Here is a 24,182-nt window from a genome sequence, read left to right on the forward strand (position 1 = left end):
ATCATCCCCGCTAGTGCCGCCCCGCGCTGCAGGTACCGCCCCGTTCGCACCGTTCGGCTAGCCCCGCCCCGCCGCGTCTTCCGGCTCCTCCCCTGCAGCACCTTTGCGAGTAGGCCCCTGCGCGCTGACGTCACACGCCGGCGACAGTGACGCGGGCCGTTCCTCTCTCCCCAACCTCAGCCCCAGGGTTTTGGGGCGGCTACGTGGGGCGTCCCTACCTTGAGCCGGTGCAGTTGCCCGCAGCCCGGAATCCATGGTCACTGTGGCGAGGCGGGAGGACGCGGGCGGCAACTAGCCCCCTCCGCGCCCGGCCCAGCCTCCTGGCCCTGTGGAGTTGGGGGCGGTACCAAGGCACTCCCCCTGTGCCGCCGCCGTTTCCAAGGGGTCAGAAACCGCTGTGTTTGTGTCGTCCGCGGAGCCGGGATCCGTGGTGCGGGCGCTGTGCCTGGCCCGCGGGAGGCGAGCCTGACGCGTCAGCCGGAGACCCGTGCCAGGGTTGGGAGTCGCAGCCTGGGCTGTGAGCGGCTGCTGGGGAAGCAGACTCGCTTTCTCTTTCAGCATGCCTTTTTCAAAGTGCACCGTGGTGCCGCTGCCTTAAGCCCTAGGGGAAGACCCTGCTGCCTCTAGACCGGTGCTTATGGTCGCCACTGTTATTCTGACTCAAGTCCTGTGTCATTGAGGTGAGTTGCTCGTGGGGGAAGCAGTGGTAGGCAGGATGGTGAAGTCACTGGGAGCCAGGAGACTTGTATGGACGCTCTGTAAAGTGCATGGATGCCCACCCAAGTGTTTGCACGTGAAGCACCTTCAGCTCATTAAAATGTAAACTCGTCGCTCCAAGCAGTTCTTTGATATAAAATGACAGTGCAATCTTAGTGGATGATAAGCAGTCATTTAAATGGATTAGATGCCTTTGATGTTATCTGTGTATTTTAATGAGAAAATGAATAACAGTTAACCAATTAACCTAAAAGCTAATGTATCACTTCTCTTCATGACGTGACACAATTTGCATGTGTAAAGTATTCAAAATTTTACTACTTTAATAATTTAGTGGAACTTTGGGAAGGGTTCCTGGGGATTGGATACAGGACTTCGTTTTTTCTAGGCAGGTTATCTGCCCGATCAATTTTTTTTCTCTCCTGTAAGACCTCCGAGAAACAGAAATATTTTTATTGCCTACATAAATCACATTAGAAATGTTTGTGAAGGCTTAAAAGCTCTAGTCCGTCTAAGCGCTAATGATGGGCTTTTCTTAAGATGCAGTAAGTAGAGATGAAGGGCTGCAGCCAAACACAAAGAGTAGTTCTTTGTTTTTACTTTTGAGAATCTAGATGTCTGCAGTTAAAATTGTCTCTTCTAGGGAAACCCGAGTAACCTATTTTGTGGGGAAACTGGTTTTTACGCAGAAAAAAGTCTGTTAGAAATCTGATAAAAGCTGTGGAACTTCACCATAGAAGTTCTTTTGAGGTCATATTAATAATACATTAGCATTGTATCCCAAGCAGATTTTACTCTCTAGTCTGCTTTCTTTTCTAAATTATGGACATAATAGCTTTTCATGCACATTAAGTTTGTCTTTGTATGTTGGTTTCTACCTCAAACTCCTTGAATGTTGCCTGAATATATTTACCAAGGAGAAAACACATACTGTAAAAAATAAATAGTAGCAATCATCTATTTTTGTTTTCTAATTTATTCTCAGTTATGGAAAATAGAGAAGGATTTTCCTCTCTGAGAAGATACATTGACCCCTTCTTACAGTTCAGGCTGTTTCTATTGTTTTGGAAGAACTGGTGTATAGACTTTGCCTGTAGGCAGTACCAGGAAATTTCTTGGCATCTGTTTTCATCTATTCCTAATGTTTCCCTTTGGAATAACCTGTCCATCAAATATCTGAAACAGCTATGCTTACTGCCTGTCAGTATGTGTTTTCCTGATTGATGGAGATGCAGTTTTAAATTCATGTAATCTGACCGTTTTCACATGTGGTTCATACTATTGTGTCAAACATTGCTTATTTGTAATAGTTCTTAGAATAAAAAGGAAGATACCTAATTTGTCTAGAGCTATGGTATTTTTTTTCTGGAACATAATTGACATACTTAAAAAGCAACATGATATTGTGGCAAACTTTAAATGTTAAGGTAAAAAAGTTTGGAAATGGGTCATTGTTTAAGGTTTTTCTCCTTCAATGCTAAGGATTAGTCCCAGGGCCTGGTGCATTCTAGGTAGGTGCTTCTGCTGCCAAGCTGTATCCCCTTTCCTGTTCAGATATTCAAGTAGGGCCAGCAAGATTGTCACCAAGCCTGATGACCTTAGATCAGTCTCCATGACCTACCTACATGGTGGAAGAAAAGAACTGACTCCCACAAGTTGTTCCCCGCCCCCCCACAGTTTGTCTTTCTAAATACATACATTTTAAAAAATTGATTTGCTCAGTGTTCTTCCTACTTGTATCAGTATACATGGCTTATTAAAAGTTTAACTTTATTATTTTGACTAGCTAATCAATTCTTATAGTTCAAAATTCAGACAATACAAAAGATCAAAGAATTCTCAACTGTTCACTTCACTTTTTAAAAGCAATATTACTAGTTTTTGTGTCTTTACAGAACTATTTCTTATGTAAATGTGTTTGTTGCCAACTTGATACAAATCTAGACATATCTTGGAAAAGGGAGTCTCACTTGAAGGCTTGCCTCAGTCAGATTGTCCTGTACATGTCTGTGAGCGTTTTCTTGATTAACGATTGGTGTGGGAGAGCTCAGTCTACTGTGGGTGGGGCCACCATTAGGTGCATGGTCCTGGTTGTGTAAGAAAGCCAGTTGATGCAGGTGGTATATGTTATTATCTTTTCTTTCACTTCATTTGAAACTGTTTTCTAGTATAATAAATTAGTTGTAAAGTCTAACAACTATGAAATAGGTAGCTTGTTTTCCTTCTGATTTACATTGACTGCAGAAAAGGAGAACTTGTCATGTGTCCCGAAACTCATTAACATGAGTCTGATTGCACAGAAAGGTACCTGTTGGTAGAGGCTGCTCGTTTGTTCCTGGTCTCCCAGACCCGAAATAATCACACAGAAACTATATTATTTGCAATGCTGTTTGGCTAGTAACTTAGTTGTATTGCTAGCTAGCCCTTATATCTTAAATTAACCCATTTCTATTAATCTGTTTATCACCATGTGGTTGTGGCCTACCAGTAAGGTTTCTTCTGGCGTCTCCTGCTGTAGCTCTATGGCTTCTCCTTGACTCTGCCTCTCTCTCCTCCTCTATGTACTTGGAATTCCTGCCTTGCCCTATTCTGCTAAGCCATTGTCTGAAACAGCTTTATTTATTAACCAAGAAAAGCAACACATAGACAGGACTTCCCACACCATTGATAAACAATGTGTTTATCATTGTTTGATGGCAATTAGAATTATTTTCTTTTTACCAAGAGCAGTAAATTTGGCTTTACTGAATTAGAACCACAAAGCTCAGTATGTGCATGGCAATAGAATTATAGAATAGGAACACTAATAGGTTCTGCCTTTTTGGTATAGTATCTAGAAAGGAATTGGCAATTAAATTTGGAAAAAGTGCCAAACTGGCAAATTTTGTTTTCTCCTCTCTTTGAAAAAGTCACAAAACAATGACGGTTATGAAATAACCTCATTATGTGGCTATTGTTTAATGTAATTTTATTTCATGGAATTGAGTCTTCTAAGATGAGTTTATCATCTCTAAGTAGTGTAGTAATATGATACATTGAGCTTCCATGTTCTGGGAATAGCATTAAGTTTTGGCTGATTCCCAGATACCCATTATACTATGCCAGTTGATTCAATGTAGGCCATGTTTGGAATGACTTTTCCTCTCTATCCTACTGTTGATGGCTGGATTTTTATGATAATGTTTTAATTCTTAGTTCTCAAAGTTGCTAAAAGAATTTTCATTATAGAAATTGAAATGAGATCTGATTATAATGTTTATTAATGTCGAGGAAGGTTCTTTTTTCACAAAAATTAATAAGATAATTATCAATTTCACTACGGCTGGATTTTAACCTTTAGTTTTCAGACTATATTATGAATTCTGTAAGTTAAGAAAATCGAACCTTTTTAAGGGAAATTTAAAAATTTAGTATTGGTGGGTGAGGTGGTGAACTGTGGCAGATACTTTAAGTTTCCTGAAGGCCCATTTCCTCCTAGAAGGGAATTATACATTGGAATGTGCTTGCTGTGAATGGAAACAGAGCAACTTGGGTGAATAAAGTATTAGTTTCAGACTAAAATAGTGAATTTATGTATTCTGCAGAAGAGAAATCTTGCCCCTGGCTGTGTTGATTACTGCTTTTATGACTTTCACATGCTTCCTCTCTTAAGCTCTCATTACCTAGTGTATTTTTTCTGATTTATCCTAAAATTATAATTGTTAAAGCTATTGTATTAGTCATGGTTCTCTAGAGAAACAGAATAGATGGGTCTTGATATATCAAAGGGGTTTTATTAGAATGGCTTACAGGCTGTGGTCTAGCTAGCCCAACAATGGCTGTGACCAGATGGAAAAGCAAAGAATCTCGTCCACAAGGTTAGTCTTCAATCCTGAAGATGAAGTTTTTAATGCCAGTGAAGGGGTGCTTCAGCAGTGGGCTAGATGAGTTTGCCCTCAGGAGTGAAGGCAAGCAGGTAAAGAGCCAAAGCGTCTGTCCTCCATGGCGTGGCGGCAGGCAGGAAGGCATAGCGTAGTACTGGGGTGGTAGTTGATACCTTTATATCCTTTTATGTGGACTGTCACCAAAGGTGTAGCCCAGATTTTAGGATGGGTCTTCTGATCTCAAGTGATGCAGATTTGGAATGGGTCTTCCCACCTCAAATGATCCAGCCAAGAAAATCCCTTACAGACGTGCCCAGCTGCTTGGGTTTTAGTTGATTCCAGGTATAGTCAAGTTGACAACTAGGATTAGCCAAGCTACTAACAACTATCTTGGTTGGAAAATCTTTGAGGTATACTAATCAAGCCAGTTCATATTAAGCTGGGCGTGGAGGTACACACTTGTACCCCAGCATTTAGGACTGAAAAGGAGGACAGTTAGTTTGAGACCAGCCTGGATTACATTAAAAACCTGTCTCAAAAATAAAGTTTTTACTTTTATGACAGATGAATATTTCATTAAATAGTAAAGTTTTGCATACTAATAAAAGACTATGCAAGTAGAACTGGGCAAACAGTTTACAGGAAGTACAAATGTTGAATAAATATGGAAGAAATTTTCAGATTTATCAGTAAGCAGAAGAATTGAAATGTAGTACTGTCCATCAGAAACAGGAACACAGTGACACATGCCTTAGGCTGTTCTTAGTATATTGCTTTAATTACCCCTCACAGTGATTCTTTAAGTGCATACTGTGCTTATCTACATTTATAGGTGAATAAATTGAGATACAGAAAGCATTAGTGTAAGGCAGTGGTTCTCAACAGCTCTGATACTGCACCCTTTAATGCAGTTCCTCATGCTGTGGTGACCCCCAATCATAAAATTATTTTGTTACTACTTCACAGCTGTAGTTTTGCCACTGTAATAAATTATAATGTAAATATCTCATATGTAGATATCTGATAGGCAACCCCTGTGAAGGATAGTTCAACTGCCCAAGGGGTCGCAACCCACAGGTTGAGTCCCACTGGTCTAAGGTCATGTGACAAGTATTAGAACCAGGACTTAGCTCTGTCTTAGTGTTGTGTGGAGACACAGTGACCAAGACAACTCTTACAAAGGAAAGAATTTAACTAGGGACTTGCTTATGGTTTCATAGGGTTAGTTCATTATGAAGGGAGCATGGCGGCAGGCAGGAAGGCATGGCACAGTGCTGGAGTGGTAGCTGATACCTTTACATCCTGATCCACAGGCGGGTCTGCAGAGGAAAGTGGGGCACTGGGCCTGCTATGGTCATGTGAAATCTCAAATCCTACTCCCAGTGATAAACCTCCTCCAACAAGGCCACGCCTTCTAGCCTAAGAGTTCTTCACCTGGGGACTAAAAATGCAAGTATATGAGCCTGTGGGGCTGTTCTTATTCAAACCACCACAAGCTTTAAGGGTCCAGTGCTCTTTTTAGACATTGAAGTTTGTTAAAACTGCAAGTGCAGATGTGAGTGGGGGCATGTATGCCATGCGCATATGTGGAAGCCTTGGCTTTTTTTGTGGAGTTTTCTCCTTCCAGGGATCCAACTCTGGTCTCCAAACTTGCTTAGCAAGTGCCTTTAACCCACTGAGCCATCTTGCAGGCCAGCTCTTTAACTACTGCCTTTTGTTGCTTCTTTGATATCTTTATAAAGAATAGCCACTGTTGGTAAAAGTGTTTAAGAGTCAGCATTTTATACAGTGTTGGTTACCGTAGTAGATGTTTACCACTCTAGTGGCTCTGTGAACCGGAGAGAGTGGGGCCTAAAGAGGAGATGGACTGAAGTCTCATGCGATAGCCACCTTTATTCAGAGCAGCAGCAGTTTCTGCTCTGAGGGCTGAGTCACAAGAGTAAAGAGCACAATCACGGGAAAACATTTTTTCCACAGAGCAGATGAATGACAGCAGCTGAAATAAACACACGTCTGTCCACTACACCTGGATTAAGCACGACAACACATTTTAAGAACAGTTCTGTGTTTTGAAAAAAACCGAGGTCACAAGACTGTGTTTTCTTGGAGTTTTCTCACAAGCACTCAGGAATTCTCACAATTCTCACATGCCTTCGTTCTTGGACCATGCTCTGACAGATATTTCTGCAAGATGCTTAAGTAATATGTTTGCAAGCTTTAATTAACACCTGCATAGTCTTTGATTTCAGATTTTATCCTAAGAAAATCCTTACAATAAATAACAAAATATACCTACAGAAATTTTACCTTGAATTGTTGAAACAACTTTGAAAAATTGTCTTACTAAGCTTTATTCTTATTAATATAATAAAATAATGCTACTGGTTCATGTAGGAAAAAGATTGCCTTTATGTGCCTGTGTTGTAAATATGTTTACTGCTGGATACTTCAAAGCATTCTAATAAAACTGAAACATCACTATTTCTTGTTTTGTTCTAAGTGGAAAGTGTAAGTTTCAGTCAAGATATTAAATATCTTTGTATTAAGACTTGCCTAATCTCTGCTAATTCTTTTGCATGTAGCTACCCTATAAAAATGCCTTAAGAAAGAGCCATGGAGAAGTATGTTAGACTACAGAAGATTGGAGAAGGCTCATTTGGAAAAGCTGTTCTTGTTAAGTCCACAGAGGATGGCAGGCATTATGTTATCAAGGAAATTAACATTTCAAGAGTAAGTACATTTTTACTTTGGTTGCAGAAGTAGTAATTTGGTCACTATAGGACCAAATATTAAATATTTAATATTTATCAGAGAAACGCATAACCTAGTGAGGAAGAGTGCTATGATCCCATCAGGACCACTACGTCACTGGAGTCTGTGTGTCCTCTCAGATTTTTTCCTCTTTGTTCCTGTATGGTATGTAGAAACATATACTTACAGTCCTGTAACTTACTGTAGATTGGGCACGCTTAATGGGCTTCCCTTACGGATTCAGTTCATTCCTTTGTAACTTTACTGCTATAGTTGTTAATGTTTGTTATTGTTATTGTGCTGTATTAGTAGCATTTTTAACCACTCTCTTATAGATGGACTTTTACCTTTATTAGTGGCTTTACTATTTTCTTCCATTTAAGATGTCCGGCAAAGAACGGCAGGAATCAAGGAGAGAAGTTGCAGTGTTGGCAAACATGAAGCATCCAAATATTGTCCAATATAAAGAATCATTTGAAGGTCAGATATATTTTGCAAACATTTAAAATAAGCTCTAAGATACTTACAACTTTTGGGTATTTTCCTTTAAGGAATTATTTTGTGAATGTATTTTCAGTAAAAATACTTTTTGTTTTTGTTGTTTGATAAATATGCATGTTAGTATTAGTTTGATTCTAGGATAGTAGTGATACCCTCATAGCTTAATATTGACTTACTGTTATTAACAATTACTTAAGAAGAAGCAGTATAGTACAAAAATTTGGAGTGGGCAAAATTAATAGCAGTATTTTAATCTTAAATTTCCCTATAAGTATTTCTACTGACACTGAGAAAATGTTCTGATCTTGATTTTTGTAAAAACCATTACCTTATTTTTGATGATTTCATACATGCATATAACTTAATCATATTCCACCTGCAGCCCATTGCTTTCCTCTTCCAAGCACTCCCTTCCTACTTTCATGTCTTCTCTTTTTAATAACCCACAGACTTTAACTAGGGTTGCTTGCATGTGGACAGGTATGGGGTGCTGACTGAAGGAGTTCCCACAATGTAGTCGTGTCAAAGACTTCCATAATGGGGTTATTTCTTGGGCAGTTTACCAGTGATGACAGCCCTGAGGAAAAATGACTCGTCCTTGCCCAGTAGCCTTTAACTACCATATATCCTCATCTAGGAGTGGGTCCTCATGGGCCCTCCCAGTCCATCCTAGAACGTGGTGAACGGGCCCATCTGCACCTAGGAGTCATCTGAATGATTCAAATGTACTTCATTTTAAGCATTACCTATCACCATAAATGTTCAGAAGGCATAGACAGGCATGACTACAAGTTCTCGGTTCTTCTAAGTTCACCCCCATTCGAACTCCCTAGCAATTAGCGTGGTTGACAGCCAGTGTTGATTCTTAGCCTGTTTTCTGTGCCTACATGACACGTGCTGTGTTAGGGAAACAAAGTGCTTGGTTTTTCTCTCTGCCCTGGCACCACAATTCTGAAGACTTCTGTAACTCAAAAGCTGTGGGAGTTTTTCCAGTAGCAAAGAAGCAGCTCTACAGTGGATAGCAGCTAGAAGCCCACTAATCCAGTCCACATCAGACACTGTCTACTTGCGGGGAGACTGGGGACAGTACTGGTCCACGCTGTCCCTATTTCAGACCCACTAGCCAGTGCAGAGCTGTGAATTTCTGCCAGATAAGCTACAATGGACTTTCCCATGACCGCCCTTCAGATCTGATCAACTTGCTCCAACATCTCTCAGAACTCCAGGAAACACTGCACTTGAATTATAGCTAAGACATGCCATACATATATAGCACACGTATGTCTTTTATAATGAACACAAATTCACACCCAAACTGTTAGAAAACAGTAATTAAAATGTCTGGGGCTTTTGGCTTCTAAACTTAGTAGTGGTAAAGGAAAGGTGCTAGAAATAGCCCAGCAGTGCGCTTGTACTGAGTTTTCTATTTCATGTCCCGCTAATGTTTTTGTCATGCTCTTAGTTATTCTCTGTCTATGTCACTGGCTTATCTGCTTTTTGTGTTTTGTTTTGTTTCAACATCAAGCAGTTTCTAAGGTAGTAGTTTTGGGTATTAGGGGTCCTTTAAAAGTCTGTAAGGCTATTAGTGATGAAGGGGTTTTTGTGTATCTATAGTCTTGTGCAAATTAATCTGACAAACAGGTGGTGGTATGATGTTAGAAAGAATACAAAACAGATCATTACTTCTCTAACAAAGGAAATCCTTTTCTGTTATTATATATTTAAGTAGGTATTGATTTAAAACTGGGCGTGGTGCCACACCTGCAATACTAGTTAGTACTAGGGAGGTAGAATCAGGAGGATTGTGAGTTTGAAGCCAGCCTGAGCAACATCTAGAGAGACCTTGACAAGCAGGCATGCAAGCAGTGAGTAGATTAGTGGGAGCAAGGGGAGACGGAGATGGGAAGGGGAGAGAGAAGGAGAGAACAAATGAAAATTTGCTCCACTAGAGATCTGAGTAGCAGAAAATATAGCTAATTCATATACTGAATCCCTGACATTTCTCAAATTTGTGTTCTGTGTAACTTCCCGTAGTCTCACCTCTCCGTTTCCCCATCTTCCAGTGCTGGAGATCAGATATGGGGCTTTGTGTACTCTATGCAAACACTTCCAAGTTTTATCTCCAGCTTTGATACAGGCTCTTGCCATGTAACTCAGATTAGGCTCAAACTTGCAAATCTTCCCTCTTCGGCTTCTTGGTACTACACTTAGCTTCCAAAGTATAGAAGGTTTGTTTTCAGCTATCTTTGAAATACCATTATTTTATCTTGGAATTAGCTATTGTTACTGCTGTGTTTCCTCCCTAAATAGTCTTAACTATTAATAAGTGTATAGATGATGACTCTCTATGTACAACTTGTGGATTGTATAGAGGGGTTTTTTTTATATTGTCAGTTTTTAAGGTTTATTTATACTTTATGTGTGTGTTTGCCTGTGTGCATCTAAGTGCACCGTGTACATGTTTGTGCTCTTGGAGGTCAGAAGGCAACAATCGACCCCATGGAACTGGAATTATCAGTGACTGTGAGCCACTGTGGGTGCTGGGTAACAAGCTCAGGTCCTCTGAGTGCTCTTAGCTACTGAGTCATCTCTCCAGCCCCATTTTATTTTGTCATTTTTAGCATGTATATTGAGAGGATCTTTCCATCTAGTTATAGTCATACTAGATCCTTAATTAGTTTGGTCCAGATCAGTATCTAGTTCTAATGGTTGATTCTAGGCGGTATATCAGAAGAGCATATAAGAACCCTCAATTACAATGCCACTAGAAATAGAGAGGAATGAGTGTTTCTAGAAATATGGCCATTGTGCACATTATAAGGATACAAGAAGTAGGAACACCACTCTTTGGTTGTGATAGTCTCCTTAGTGAGTCATGGCTCAATACATGTTACAAGTCATATTGATCACTCTTCCTTGCATGAAAAAAGTTGGTAGTAGAAAGAATGATTGTTTTCTGGGCCTTTCTAATGATGGAAAGAGACACAGAAGATCCTTTCTCCTTGCATAAAGATATATAAGAGAATAAAAGAGACCCCTGGGATTGGAGGTGGAGGCTGTGCCTTATTTGCTGTTGAATCCACAGAGATCATTATATCATTTATTGTTGAGTTTGTGTTTAATGAGCAGTTAATTCTAGTGAATAATTCAAAACTGAAAGCTAGTGATCATTTCAAGTCTAAGGGTTCTGAAAAATGGGTGGGAAAACATGATTTTATGTTTAGCATTTAAGGAAATTGAGCAAACATATATTCTGCATTGTATTTATGTTCTTGAAGTATTAAGGTATGAACATTGTTCTCTACTCAGGTGGTGTATTCTTGTTAGAAAAATGGTTGATTATGGAGTTGCCTGAAACTTAAATCATTATACAGCCCGTACAGACAGCGTTCCTAGACTTTGTGTCCTAATCCTTTTGAAGATGGTCCATTCTTGGCTAGATGCTGCTTTTTTAGCAAATCTTTAAGTACCTTAATTTAACTGTGATTTTGATGCAACATTTTAAAAATGGGATTTGATGTTTATATTTTGTAGAAAATGGCTCTCTCTACATAGTAATGGATTACTGTGAAGGAGGAGATCTGTTTAAACGAATAAATGCTCAGAAAGGTGCTTTGTTTCAAGAAGATCAGGTGGGTTGGCACATAGGAGCTTGATTCCTACCCTGCTACCAAGAACCAACTCAAAATGTGATTTTGTATATAGTTATTGGTGGGGTGGAGGTGCAGAACAGAAGATGGAGTCTCAGGTAGCCCAGGCTGGCCTGGTACTTCTGATCATTCACCTCTACCACTTCAGTGCTGAAACTATAGATGTATGCCACCACACCCAGATGCTAATTGTAATTGCTAGGGCAGACTGGTATTAGATCCAATATTTTAGTCTCATCTCTAATTTAACTACCATCTTTGCTTAGTTTCCTATCTATAATATATTCTTGTATGTATAGCTACATCCCACATGCATATGTATGTGTGCATACATATAATAGTAATAATATATTAGGTTGCATACTTGTATATGTGCATATATATGCATGCGTGTAACCTAATTATTATAACTGGTTATTCTGTGTTCTGCCAGTCTATCTTATTGCTCCCAGAGGATATCTTCCTGAAGTACAGTCTTGCTAAATAACTCTAGCCCTGGAAGCCTTGCATTTGCAGCAGTATGAAAGCTAATTTGACTACCGGAGTCTATAAAGTACGTCCCACCTTACCTAAGCAGCCTCATTTTTTTTTTAATAAATCTTTCTATTATTTATTTATTTATTTATTTATTTATTTATTTATTTTTAACCCTAACCCTAACCCCTAACCCCTAACGCTAACGCTAACCCTAACCCTAACCCTAAACCCTAACCCTAACCCTATCCATTATTTATTTTAACAGATATTTACTGAGCATGAATTTTGTATTGTTGAACCTTGTATTTGTACATCTATCTCTTCCTCTTGTATTTTATTGTGATTATATTTGTAACATCTCCCTTAGCTGTCTTATTATTCTACTTTCATTATTTAAAGTTCAGCTCAAGTCCCAATTTCTTTTAAATTTTTCATAATTGCTTTTCTTTGGTCTTTTCTATCTTTAAATTCCTTCTGCATTTCTCTTTATCACCTAGTCTCAATTTATATGCATGTTTTTGCTAAGGAGGATGGAGGGCTGTATTTGTTTTTTTAAATCTTATGGCTCTGGACAGTTTTTCCTATTTAGTAGATAAGGAATCTAGCAGAGGCTAAATAACTTCTCCTCAATCATATAGTTGGCTTTTGAACCGACTTCTATTTAATTTCAAAGTGATCTTTTTTTCAGAGTCACACAATGAAGTCGACAGGAGTCTTTCCCTACTGTTCTATCCCTGAGGTCACTACTTAGTTCATACATTCACCGTGTTATCATCTCCAGGCGTGGCTGGTGCTTCTGTAGCTTTAAGATTAGCACATGACCCCTCTGGAGTCTCTGAGTTACTTGCTCATCTCTCTAACAGTCTTTATAGCCCCAATCTAGCCCCCCCATCTTTGTTTGAAAATGAAATTTTATTACAGCATAATTGTTTGCAAATAGCTTATGATTGCTTTATTACTATGGTGGGAAAGTTAAGATAGAGACCATATGACTTTTAAGCCTCAGCTGTATACTCTCTTACTCCCCCTCTTTTGTTATTGTTTTGTTTTTTTTGAGACAGGTTTTCTCTGAGTAGCCCTGGCTGTCCTGGAACTCACTCTGTAGACCAGGCAGTACTCAGAGATCCTCCTGCCTCTGCCTCTTGAGTGCTGGGATCAAAGGTGTGTGCCACCCCTGCCCCAGCTTCTCTTAACTCTTTACAGAATAAACTTGATGACTGTTAATTTGTGAGCTCTTTCAGTAACATTCTGCAAAGCTGATTCCTACACATCTCTGTGCTGCGTTCAATATATTTTTGACAAACAGAACAGGCGTGGGAAACAAGGTAACAGGAACTCTGTAGAGTAAGGTGGCGAGACTCCAGGATCACTTCCTTTCCACTCCAGTTTCCATGGCAGTTGTCTCCACTTAGCCTTCTCGTTGTCTTTCCCTTAGTCAGATGCATTTCCTCACAGGGATTTGTGAGTCTCTACCACTGTATGTACTCTTGAAGTCACTTTTTCTACTCAGAATCCTATGTCTGTATGAAAAGGCATTTCCAATTTTCTGCTATTCTCTCTTAGTAAATATTTAAAAAAAATAATTAACTGAGAGGGTTTTTTAGTTTTAGTATTTGTTTTTATTATCTTTGGAAATAGGGCTTTTATCATGTGCGTGACCTGAAACTAGTAAGCCTTCTGCTGCCACCTCACATGAAGGGGTGTTTCATTAGAGAAATATTTTAAAATTAATTTTCTGTGACTTTAAATGTACTCTTTGTTCCTTAAGAATACTAAAAGCACGTGTAACAAGTAAAGCTGCTCACACGTTATTCTGCAGTCCACTTCTGTAATCTTTGTTGTGCTCACACAGGCACACACTGTAAGTACAAGTGCATAGCTGATCCAGTTCAGATGGGATAGAAGCATGTGCCTTTTCAAAACTGGGAGTGCGCTCTACATACTGTTCTGCAGCGTCTGGTTCAGTTGACAGCGTTGAGTCCTGTACGCAGAGTTGTTTCCTTCTCAGTGGCTGCATAGTACAGGGCTATCAGTAATTTATCAGTCCCCTTAATGGACATGTAGATTGTTTAATAAACAAGTAGTACTAAACCATACGCCCCTTGTATACATATTTTGACATTTCTGAGACTATATCTGTAATAAATCTGAATTTGCAATTACTAGTTTAAAAGACATGTGAATTTTCAATTTCTGTGTTTTATCAAATGATTACCACCTCCTCACAGAGGAAATATGAAAATGAGGTAGGTATGCATTGTACCACATTCTGAGCCATCTCACGTTACAGTGGGATATTCCCTGGTTCCCTGGTTACTATTTTTTTGTTTGTTTGTTTGTTTGTTTTGGTTTCTCTGTAGCTTTGGTGCCTGTCCTGGAACTCACTCTGTAGACCAGGCTGGCCTCAAACTCCCTCTGCCTCCCGAGTGCTGGGATTAAAGGTGTGAGCCACCACTGCCCGGCTCCTGGTTGCTATTTTTAACTGAAGTTAGTATTTCCTGTATGTGTTTATCGTCCTTTGTTCCTTTGTGTCATTGGTCTTGCCAGTCTCTGTCATCTCTTGTTATAGTCACCGGCCTTTCCCCAGAGATGTGAAAGAACTTCTGCACATTTGAGAATTAGCAACCTATCAGTTACATTCAAGGATTTTTCTCTAATTGTTATTAAACTTGACCATATATTTTGCTACAAAGATGTTCTAAATTTTGTATAGCAAAGTTACCGTGGGACTTTGGAGAGGGGTATTTTTGTGTTCTGTTTTGAAAATCATGTGTCAGTCAAAAATTATTAAAATTGACCAATGTTTTGTTTTATTATTATGTTTAATAATACTGTCTAATTGTAATTATTTTGGCATGAAGAGGTGAGGTAGAAATTTGTTTTCCTTCTAACTGACAATTCCAGAGACTATTTATCTGTGGTGAATACGGTTAGAGGTGTTTGGTAGATGCCTTCTAAATTTTTATCTTTTTTTTGGTAACTTTTAATTTTATTGAAAAGATACAGAAAAAAGATAAACTTACCAAACTTACCCACCTAGCACTAATCCATAATAAAGTATAAATTATTTATACTTTTCATTCATATCTTTCCATACTTTGCAGTGTGTAACATATTTAGTATGCATTATACCTATTTCTCTTTGTCAGTTGGCTTGAATACCTACTAGTGTTAGTATTGGCAAAGTCCAAAGAAATTGTAGCCTAAATGTTCTTAATGTGATGTTTCTCTCTAGATTTTGGACTGGTTTGTACAGATATGTTTGGCTTTGAAGCATGTACATGATAGAAAAATTCTTCACCGAGACATAAAGTCACAGGTATGTTCTTTATAGTTTACCACAGGTTCTCACAGTCTTGCTTAAGTCAGCCTGGAACTCTAGCCAAAGCTGGCTTAGATTCTCTGGGGTCTTCAGACCTTAGCATCCTGGTGCTGGTTTAGCGGCGTGAGTCTACTCGCCAGGCAGTAAGTTCTCCAGTTCTGGAAACAGCAGCCCTGTCCTTTCAGTCAGTCCTGCTCATTCAAATACTTGATATCCCCTGTCTTTTCCCCATAGTATTTTATACTCTCCTTCGTTCTCATAGAATAAATGAAAAACAATGTATGGAAGTTAATTGTTTTTTAAGATTTTGCGTGTCCTTTTCCCTTTTCTCTAAATAATAATTCAGATGTAAATTTCTAGACATGGATTGTTTTTCTATAAAATTGTAAGATATGGTAATTTGTTTTTTGGTATCAAGACTTGACATTCAGATTAAAGCCATTGTGATTTTTTTTTTCTGAAAGATTGAGATTCACTTTGTGCCTTTTGGTCTGAAATTTTGCCAAGTAGTGTATTAGTGAGGTTAATTTTTTATTCACTACACCGTCCCTTTTGTGTGTGTGTGAATCTGTATTGGCTAGAAATATTCTGGAGATCTTGGTCTCTGGATTTTCTTTTAAATAAATCTAAATACATCACTTCAAATGTCTTCTTTGTTCTTTCATATCTTTCTCATTATCTCTTCATTGGCTATTAATTATTTTTCCCAGTTAAGTAGGTTTATGCTTCTTCCTTTTGCCTTTTTCTTCTGTTTGGTGTCAGGATCTTACCACAGCTTGCTAGGAAAGTACTCAACTTGACTGTCTGTCTCTAGCCCCCAGCCCCTTGGAAATTTTCTGTAAGTTAGTACTTGTCTCATCCTCATAGTTTTTTTACTATAATGACCATTTTTTTAAAGAAAATGGGATTCAGCTTTATCTATATCTGTTCTCAGTTGTGTTTCATTTTTTCATGTTTTCTCTTTTTATTGGATGTTCCTTGTCATTTCTTGCCCTCGCCCTGATATTTTCTTTCTGTAGCACGTGCTGGTCTTGAGTTCTTCCATTCTTGCTTGAACCTCTAGAATGTGGGGATTTCAGGCTCCTTGCAGTTTGTAAGCATATTTACAGTTCATGTTTTATCATACTGCTTTATGACTTTGTTTTTGAGTGTCTCATTCCAGAGACCAGGCTGGCCTTGAACTTGTGGTCACCCTCCTGCTTCTTTGTGCTAAGTGTTGGGATTAAGGGCATGCACTGCTCCCCTGGGCTGAGGGGTTGGATTTGTAGTGAATTCTCACATTCATGATTTCATTGGTTTTTGATTAGATTTCTTCATGTCTAACTGGATTATTTTTAGAGTATTCATGCATATCTCTCTCTCCTGTTGGTGTGTGTGGTGTGAGAGTGTTGGGGAGGGGGATGATTCAATGCTGGTAATCAAACCTCTGCCCCAGCTTTGATTTTACACTCCTCTTTGGTTTTCACTGGAGCTCTCTCAGCTCCCAGAAAGGGGACGGAGGAGTGCAGTTATGTCATAGCCCTCCCTGTCTGCCTGTCCTCTTGCCTTCTTTGGCCTGCAGATTGCTGTGGAGTTAATATTCCTAGGGTGCATGGTTGGAAGAGCTATCTGGTAGTTCATGCTTCATCTTTCCTGTATCCCTCTCCATTTTCTGCCACAAATTCCTCTTCTGTCATTTACTAATTCTAGTCAACCCTACTGTCATCTTGGCATCACACATTGTATGTACCTGATGCAAGTCTCATGACTGCTAGAAAATTTAATTCCTCTTACCCCATTAACTTGCTTTTTCACTCTTTCATAGTTTAGGAATCTGTAAAAAAAATATTTCTAATTTTTTTCTACCAGGTGTGATAGATCCCAGCAGCATTGAAACACTGTATTTATAAATAAAATATAATTGAGCAAATTGTTAAAAATAGGGTGTTTCATGACCCTTGTTGGAAACGCTTAAGGTTAATTTGTTATATTTAAGCCAATTAGAATTTTAGGCAGATTTTTTTGGGAGGGGGCAGGGTTATTCCAAATTTATCTTTTAAAATTTTTATTGTAAAGCATTTACCTATTATATTTATCTGTTTAAAATATACATAGAATGGCAAGAGAGCTCATTGGGTAAAGATATTTGCTGCTAAGCTTGATTGAGTTCAGTTCCTGGAACCCACATGGTACAGGAACAGGACTGACACCCACAAGTTGTCCTCTGACCTTCAGGCAGATGCTACAACAAATACAGACTCTCTCTCTCTCTCTCTCTCTCTCTCTCTCTCTCTCTCTCTCTCTCTCTCTCCCTCTCTCCCTCTCTCCCTCTCTCCCTCTCCTCGTCTGTCCATTTGTCCTTCCGTACGTAGTTTACTGACTTTAGTATATATACTGAATTTTTTTCTCTCCAAAGGAGTACCGTGTGCCTGTTCCCAGTCACACCTTTTCCTTATCCATGGAGACCATTGTAACCACTGATGGTCTTTCTGTCTGTATATCTGTATTCAGGACATTTAAATGAAACGCTGATAACATGTGCTTTTTGGTATTAAAACTGGATTATTTGCCTGGTGTGGTATTCCACACATTGAGAGGCAAAAGTGGGTAAATTTCTGTGAGTTCTAGGCCATCCTGGTCTACATAGTGAATCCCAAGCCAGCTAAGGCTCCATAGTGAGACTCTGTCTAAAAGCAACAACAAAGTGCACTATTGTCATTTTGGGAGGTGGGTATTGAGGCAGTGTCTCCCGTAGGCCACCATGGCTTTTGAACCTAACGTATAGCCAAGGGTGATCTTGAGTTTTAGATCTCTTTCCAATGCCTCTCTGGTACCAGGATTAGGGAGACGTGTTCTACCATAGCAGCCTTGACTTTCTGTTTTTTTTTTTTTTTTTGGTACAGTTGATTCATAAACTTTTTTTCATAAAATAAGTTTTTATAAAAAATCTGTTTCAAATACAGATAATTTTCTTTCATTCTGTGGGTATCCATTTTCTTTTACTAAAAAGTCTGTTTGCATTGTGTGTGTGTGTGTGGTGTGCACATCTGCTAAGGCAGGCAGGCAGAGGGTAGCAGACAACTGTCAGGAATTGGTTCTCCTTTCATCATGGTCAGACTCAGGTGTCAGGCTTGGCAGCAGGCACCTGAACCAGTTGAACCATCTCACTGGCCCCATCTTTGTTTCATTGGCAGTGTCGTACGGTGTGCAAAGTTTTTAGCTTTAACAAAAGCCAATTTTTCTTTTCTTTCAGTTTTTGTTTGAAGTTATTATAAAAAGCATGACGGTTTATTCCTATTTATAGTTGTAGTTCTTATAGTCTGTAATCCAATTTGAGTTAGTTTTTGCATATTCATGGGAATATCTAGTTATTCTAGAGTAATTTTTAATTGGATTAATTTTTCCAAGAAAACAATGTCTCATAGAAATAACTGGACTGAAATGATGCTTTTTTTGTTCTCTCTCTCTCTCTCTCTCTCTCTCTGTCATAGAACATATTTCTAACCAAAGATGGGACAGTGCAGCTTGGAGACTTTGGAATTGCTCGAGTTCTTAATAGGTAACATAACACCATTAAGTATTGTTTTGATATAATGTCCTCAGTCAAATTGAATCTGCTGTAGTATATATGCAATAACTTATAATATTTCTCTCTTCTTTAACAATATTATTGTTCTAGTACTGTAGAACTGGCTCGAACTTGCATAGGGACTCCATATTACCTGTCTCCTGAAATCTGCGAAAACAAGCCTTACAATAATAAAAGGTATTTAGAGTGACACTTAATACATATGTTTGATTTAAATCTTTCTGTCACACTTTTTTAATAACGTTGAGAATACTATTTTAATATGAATAATGTATGTGTAAGCATGTATATCTTTAGATTTTTAGTATATGATGAGGGAATTGTAAAAGCTCTCTCTCATTGGGAGAACTTGACCAAGCATCACTTTGTCAGAGTTAGGAATAGAGTGTTCTCTTCTCTTTGTCATAGTCATTTTCTATGGAACTGTAGCTAATAGTATAGAGTGCATGCTAGATTCTCAATAAAGAAACCAAATTCAGAGGGACACATGAACGTGCCTGAATGCCTCAGCCTGCGATGGACCAGCTCAGCGGGGGCACTGGGACCGATAGGACAGGGTCTCAGGAATAGGTGGGTAAGGAGTCGGCAAATGACAGACACAAGACTCAAGGGAATAACATCTAAATGCGTCTTTACTAGGCATGAGGCTCATCCTTTATATAGAAAAGATTGCATAACAGCATGTATTGTTTTTTCATGCAGTGCAGATTATTCTTAGTCATTATACAAGATTATATAGATTTTCATCAGACAGATGTCCCTGGTGTGAGTCTGCGGTTGGTCACGCTAGACATGGCTTGGCATTAGTTTCAATATAAATCTTAATATTGAAGTTTATATCTGAGTTCATGGCATTTTGAGCTAAGGGGAAGCAGTTGTGGTTAACAGTCACATAGTCTACAGTCTTTCTATATTTCTGCAATCTGTGCAGAAGAACTTCTTTCCTTCTCCATATTTCTAACTCCTTTTCAAACCTTCCCCCCCAAACCAATCTCAAGACGTTGCAGGCATTTCTCTCTCTCTCTCTCCTATCCTTATCCCCTTTTTGCTGAATCTGTCTTAATTGCTTAACTAAGTTTGCCTTTTGTTCTTTATTTACTAAGCACCAGATTAAATCTGGAAACCTTTTTGCCTTTAATGTTAACCCCTCTTCCCCCATTAGCATCATATCCTCTTGTATATGGCAGTGGCTCATCAATAGACTCTAGAAACTTAAGCACACTGTCTTCCCTTCCAGAAGAAACCAGACTGTGTTCCTTAGAACATAAGCAGATAATGCCAAAAGTGCAAGGGCTCAATGCAGGAAGCATAGCACACACACACCTTCTCTACAGTCATGCTTCCTTGAAGCTTGTGCCATGTCTTACGGGAGAGATCATGCAGACTCCGCAGGAGGGGGCATGACATCAGCCTACTAGTCATCTAAGCTGCTAGAAGATTGTGTGGTACGCCATTGAGGACAGTTCCGTCATTGAACAACAGTGACCGTTTCCTCCCCTTTCCGAGTCAGAGGTCCCAACCATACACACTGTTCGGTTTGCTGTCATACTTGATTGTAGTAAATGAATGTTTCTCATTTTGTAGTGTCTTTACAATTGAGTAAAGCATGTTGAATTTTGTAAAATAAATAAATTAAATGACGTTTTTATACTGTTCTTTAAAAACAAATTTCCTTAATGAAATTTTGAAGTAAATGCTTAGGCCACCCTTATTTTTGTAATTCGAGATACCTGCTTTTATTATCTAGTTTGAAATTTCAAGTTAAAATGCTTTGCAAAGCACATATTTTCCCTAAGGATTCTCTATTTGTTTAAGTGAAAAAATTAAATATATTTTGATATTAAAAATAAATTTCTCTTTTGTCTTCCCAGTGACATCTGGGCTTTGGGCTGTGTCCTCTATGAGTTGTGTACACTTAAACACGCAGTAAGTAAATGTTGTGATGTCTCCAGAGCTGTGGCATCTTCCGGAGAATGCTCACAGAGAGGAGGTTCTGTTTTCTGAAATAGACTGACTTAGTCTCATTGTGTGTCTGCTGTTTCTCTATTTTGTGCTCCCACAAACATTGTTTTTCATAGTACAAACAGATCTCATTCCCCTTCTCTAAACTTATTTACTATGAATTTGATATTTTCCCTAATTCTTTTGTTAGTTTCATTTAAACAAGTTCTTTCAAAACACCTATATTTAGCTAAGTGTGATGGAAAAGCCTGTGTTCCCAGCATTTGGGAGACTGAGGGCAGAAGAATGGAAAGTTCAGGGCCTGTCTGGATTAGCTAGCAGTATTTTGTGTGAAAAACTACAAAATAAATTAAAAGCATTCAAATTCTTTGAGATTGTTATTGAAAGTTATTTAAAGAATTTTATTTTCTGTGACAACCAGAGCATTTTTGTTAAAAATGAACTGTCAACATAGAAAAGGAAAACAATAAAAGAATTTTTTTCAGTGTATTTTTCAAGTTGTGTGTGTGTGTGTGTGTGGTTTGTTGTGTTTGTTGTGTGTGGTGTATGTACTTGATAATGGGAATATGCTTGTGTGAGGTTGGAGGTGCCCAGGGTGGCCCGAGGTCAATGTCTGGTGTCTGTCTTGATTGCTCACCATCTTTATCTTTGCGACAGGCTCACAGAACCTGCTCATTGTTTTGACTTTAGTGAACTTCTACCCACAGCCTAGCCCAGTGGAGAGTACAGACCATCCACTTTTACATGTGTGTGTTCTGGGGTTCTGAACCCACATCCTTGTGCTCACACAGTAGGCATTTTATCAACCAAGGCTCTCCCAGCATGTTACCAAGTAATTATATCACATGAAGTACCTTTGTATTATTTACAATTTCACCATTGGCATATATTTTAAATAATAGCAAATAGGCAAAAAAAGTGAGAGTTCTTGTCAAAATATATTTAATTTTAATAAATTTTTTAGTTTTATTGCCTCTTTTTTCAAGCCTGTTTCCTTCACTGATTAAACAGTACTGTATTTTCAAACTCAAGAAAAATACATAAAATCACAAAGCAGTAAATAAGTTCTGTAAGCAATTCCAACAAGAAACAACTGTGTGTATTTGTCATTTTCCCCTAATCTTAATTCTAATTTATTTATAAATTGAATTACTCCTCTCCAATAATTTGCTTGTATTATATGAGCAGCTTTATAGTCTGTTTTTATTGTTTAATATTACTTGAAGTCTTTTATTATTGTTTTCTTGAGGTATTTTTACATTTATATGAGTATGTATGTATAATGAAAGCGCATTGCGTTTATATGATTGCACATATCGTTGGAGGTCAGAAGAGTGTGTCTAAAGGCTGCCCTGAGCTACCTGATGTGGGTGTCCAGGACCAAACTGAGGTTCTCTGGAAGAGCAGAAAGCTCTGGATGTGGCCTAAGAGAAAGTAGTTAGGTGTTCTCTTAGGTCCTTCCTTATTTTGCCCAAATGTTTTTCGCTTAGTAGTTAACTAGTTGTTAGAGCAGAGGCAGAAGAAACCAGGTCTTAAATGAACATCACTAGGTTGCATAACTTTTTTTATCTTGATTATTGTTCTGTCTTATAAAATCATTGTTAATATTCATACCTCACCTCTTAGCATGTTGCACAAACAATTAGATCTTACTCTAACTGCAAGTTTTAATATTTTACTTTTTTTAAGACAGTCTTGAAATTTTAGGTGATTAGGTAAAGTCTGCAGGAAGTATGCTGATTGCATTACTTAGGAGAGGATTGTATTTCTATTCTGTATTAATGGGAAAAGAGCTATTGCTTGTTCCTGATAATCCCCATTTCAGTTTCTTTGTGGTTTATATATGTGCATCTATTTTCTGGATTTTAGTTTGAAGCTGGGAACATGAAAAACCTGGTACTGAAGATCATATCTGGATCCTTTCCTCCTGTGTCCCTGCACTATTCCTATGATCTCCGCAGTTTGCTCTCCCAGCTGTTTAAAAGGAATCCTAGGGATAGACCATCAGTCAACTCCATATTGGAGAAAGGTTTTATAGCTAAACGAATCGAAAAGTTTCTCTCACCTCAGGTATGTGTCACCGGTACCCCTAAAGTTAAACGATAAGGTTCTGGTACCTAACAGAAGGGCCATAGCAGTCACCACAGTGCCTGGGCCAACAGGCCCTTCTCAGACTGCATTGGTGCCCCTTTCCTTTCCCTTGGTTTCTAATTGAAATTATCAACCCTTTTTGTGCTTCACTTTTCTTACTTGTAAGCTATAAGCTAAGGGATATAGCCATATTGTGGGTGGCTTGAGAATTAAATAATACTGTGCATACAATGCTTAATGTCTAGCATTACATGCATGTTCAAAGTAGTTAATATATATCACTACCATATATTATACTAGATAAATATAATATCAGCATAATTCCCATGATATGACTGTATTTGACAAAACGGTTGGACACCATGATTCTATGGACTTGTATGAGTCCATATACTATATTACTATATAATTTTTCCTCTAGTTTTCAATTATAGGTACAAAACAAATACTAGTGGAGATAATTGAATTTCATTTGGCAGGTTTTATAAAATATTTTGTCAAGTCAGATGGCATTAATACTGAAAAATGTGATCATCTGAAAATATAGTTACTTTTTAAGTTTATTGTGGCCATTTATTAATTTAATCAGTATTAATTCCTTTTGTAAAACAGATATGTAGCAAAACATAACCCTGTTGCTGATATATGCTTCTGGTTTAAGAGAACATTCCTTAGAACAAATTCTCTTCAGAAAATAAGAGCTGTGCCTTTAAATAATAATACTTAAAGAATGTATTAGTAAGCAAGAAGGCTAACTCAGCTTGGAGGTTAAAAGTTACTTGTATAAAACATGGCAACAATTTCTGAAATGTGGTGTTTTACAAGGCTTCTTTGTTAAAAAATAATTCTTTCAAAAGCTGTTTAGATGTAGGGTAGTGTTATTTTTTTGGCAGCTACCATATAACAAACAAAGCTTTCATTTAATCTCACTGAAGCTACCTCCCTTTTGCCAATGTTGTTAGGGCATAGTCCCAAGGCTGAAACACTGGAATTCACCTCCTAACAATAAAAGGGAAATTGTTAAAGCCTCAATTACCAAACATAATATGCAAAAGGGTGGCAGATTATGATTAGTAACAAACAGAGCATTTAATATTACATGTTTAGTACACGTAGCACCAATTTCTCACTGGTGTTTTAAGCACCACTTGAATTTATGAAAACTTGAATATTTTGTTCCTAAGATATATTTTCTATATATCACTTGTTCATCAGCATTCAACTGAGGTGCTTTGTGCTATTTTTTTTTTTTTTTTTTTTTTTTTTTTTTTTGGTTTTTT

At 38.2% G+C, this 24,182-nt stretch overlaps 1 protein-coding gene across 5 annotated transcripts in view; it reads left to right on the forward strand.

Annotated features, from left to right (window-relative positions):
* The first annotated feature begins 278 nt into the window (after positions 1-278).
* The window catches only part of Nek1 (NIMA related kinase 1), a 125,486-nt gene continuing 101,582 nt past the window's right edge, over positions 279-24,182 (forward strand). For 4 of the 5 annotated variants that reach the window (XM_050161814.1, XM_050161816.1, XM_050161815.1 and 1 more), the window contains exons 1-9: positions 279-680; positions 7,163-7,310; positions 7,715-7,811; positions 11,367-11,464; positions 15,195-15,278; positions 18,752-18,819; positions 18,940-19,026; positions 20,721-20,775; positions 22,681-22,881. In XM_050161814.1, the coding sequence (XP_050017771.1) occupies positions 7,194-7,310; positions 7,715-7,811; positions 11,367-11,464; positions 15,195-15,278; positions 18,752-18,819; positions 18,940-19,026; positions 20,721-20,775; positions 22,681-22,881 (807 nt within the window). In that variant the 5' untranslated portion in view covers positions 279-680; positions 7,163-7,193. Of the gene's footprint in view, positions 681-7,162; positions 7,311-7,714; positions 7,812-11,366; positions 11,465-11,979; positions 12,036-15,194; positions 15,279-18,751; positions 18,820-18,939; positions 19,027-20,720; positions 20,776-22,680; positions 22,882-24,182 lie in introns of those variants that run through there. The other variant, XM_050161818.1, reaches the window with a different exon arrangement.

The sequence above is a fragment of the Alexandromys fortis genome, unplaced genomic scaffold (assembly GCF_014885135.2).
Source record: "Alexandromys fortis isolate MF-2015 unplaced genomic scaffold, M_Fortis_MF-2015_v1.1 scaffold_137, whole genome shotgun sequence".
NCBI lineage: Eukaryota > Metazoa > Chordata > Mammalia > Rodentia > Cricetidae > Alexandromys > Alexandromys fortis.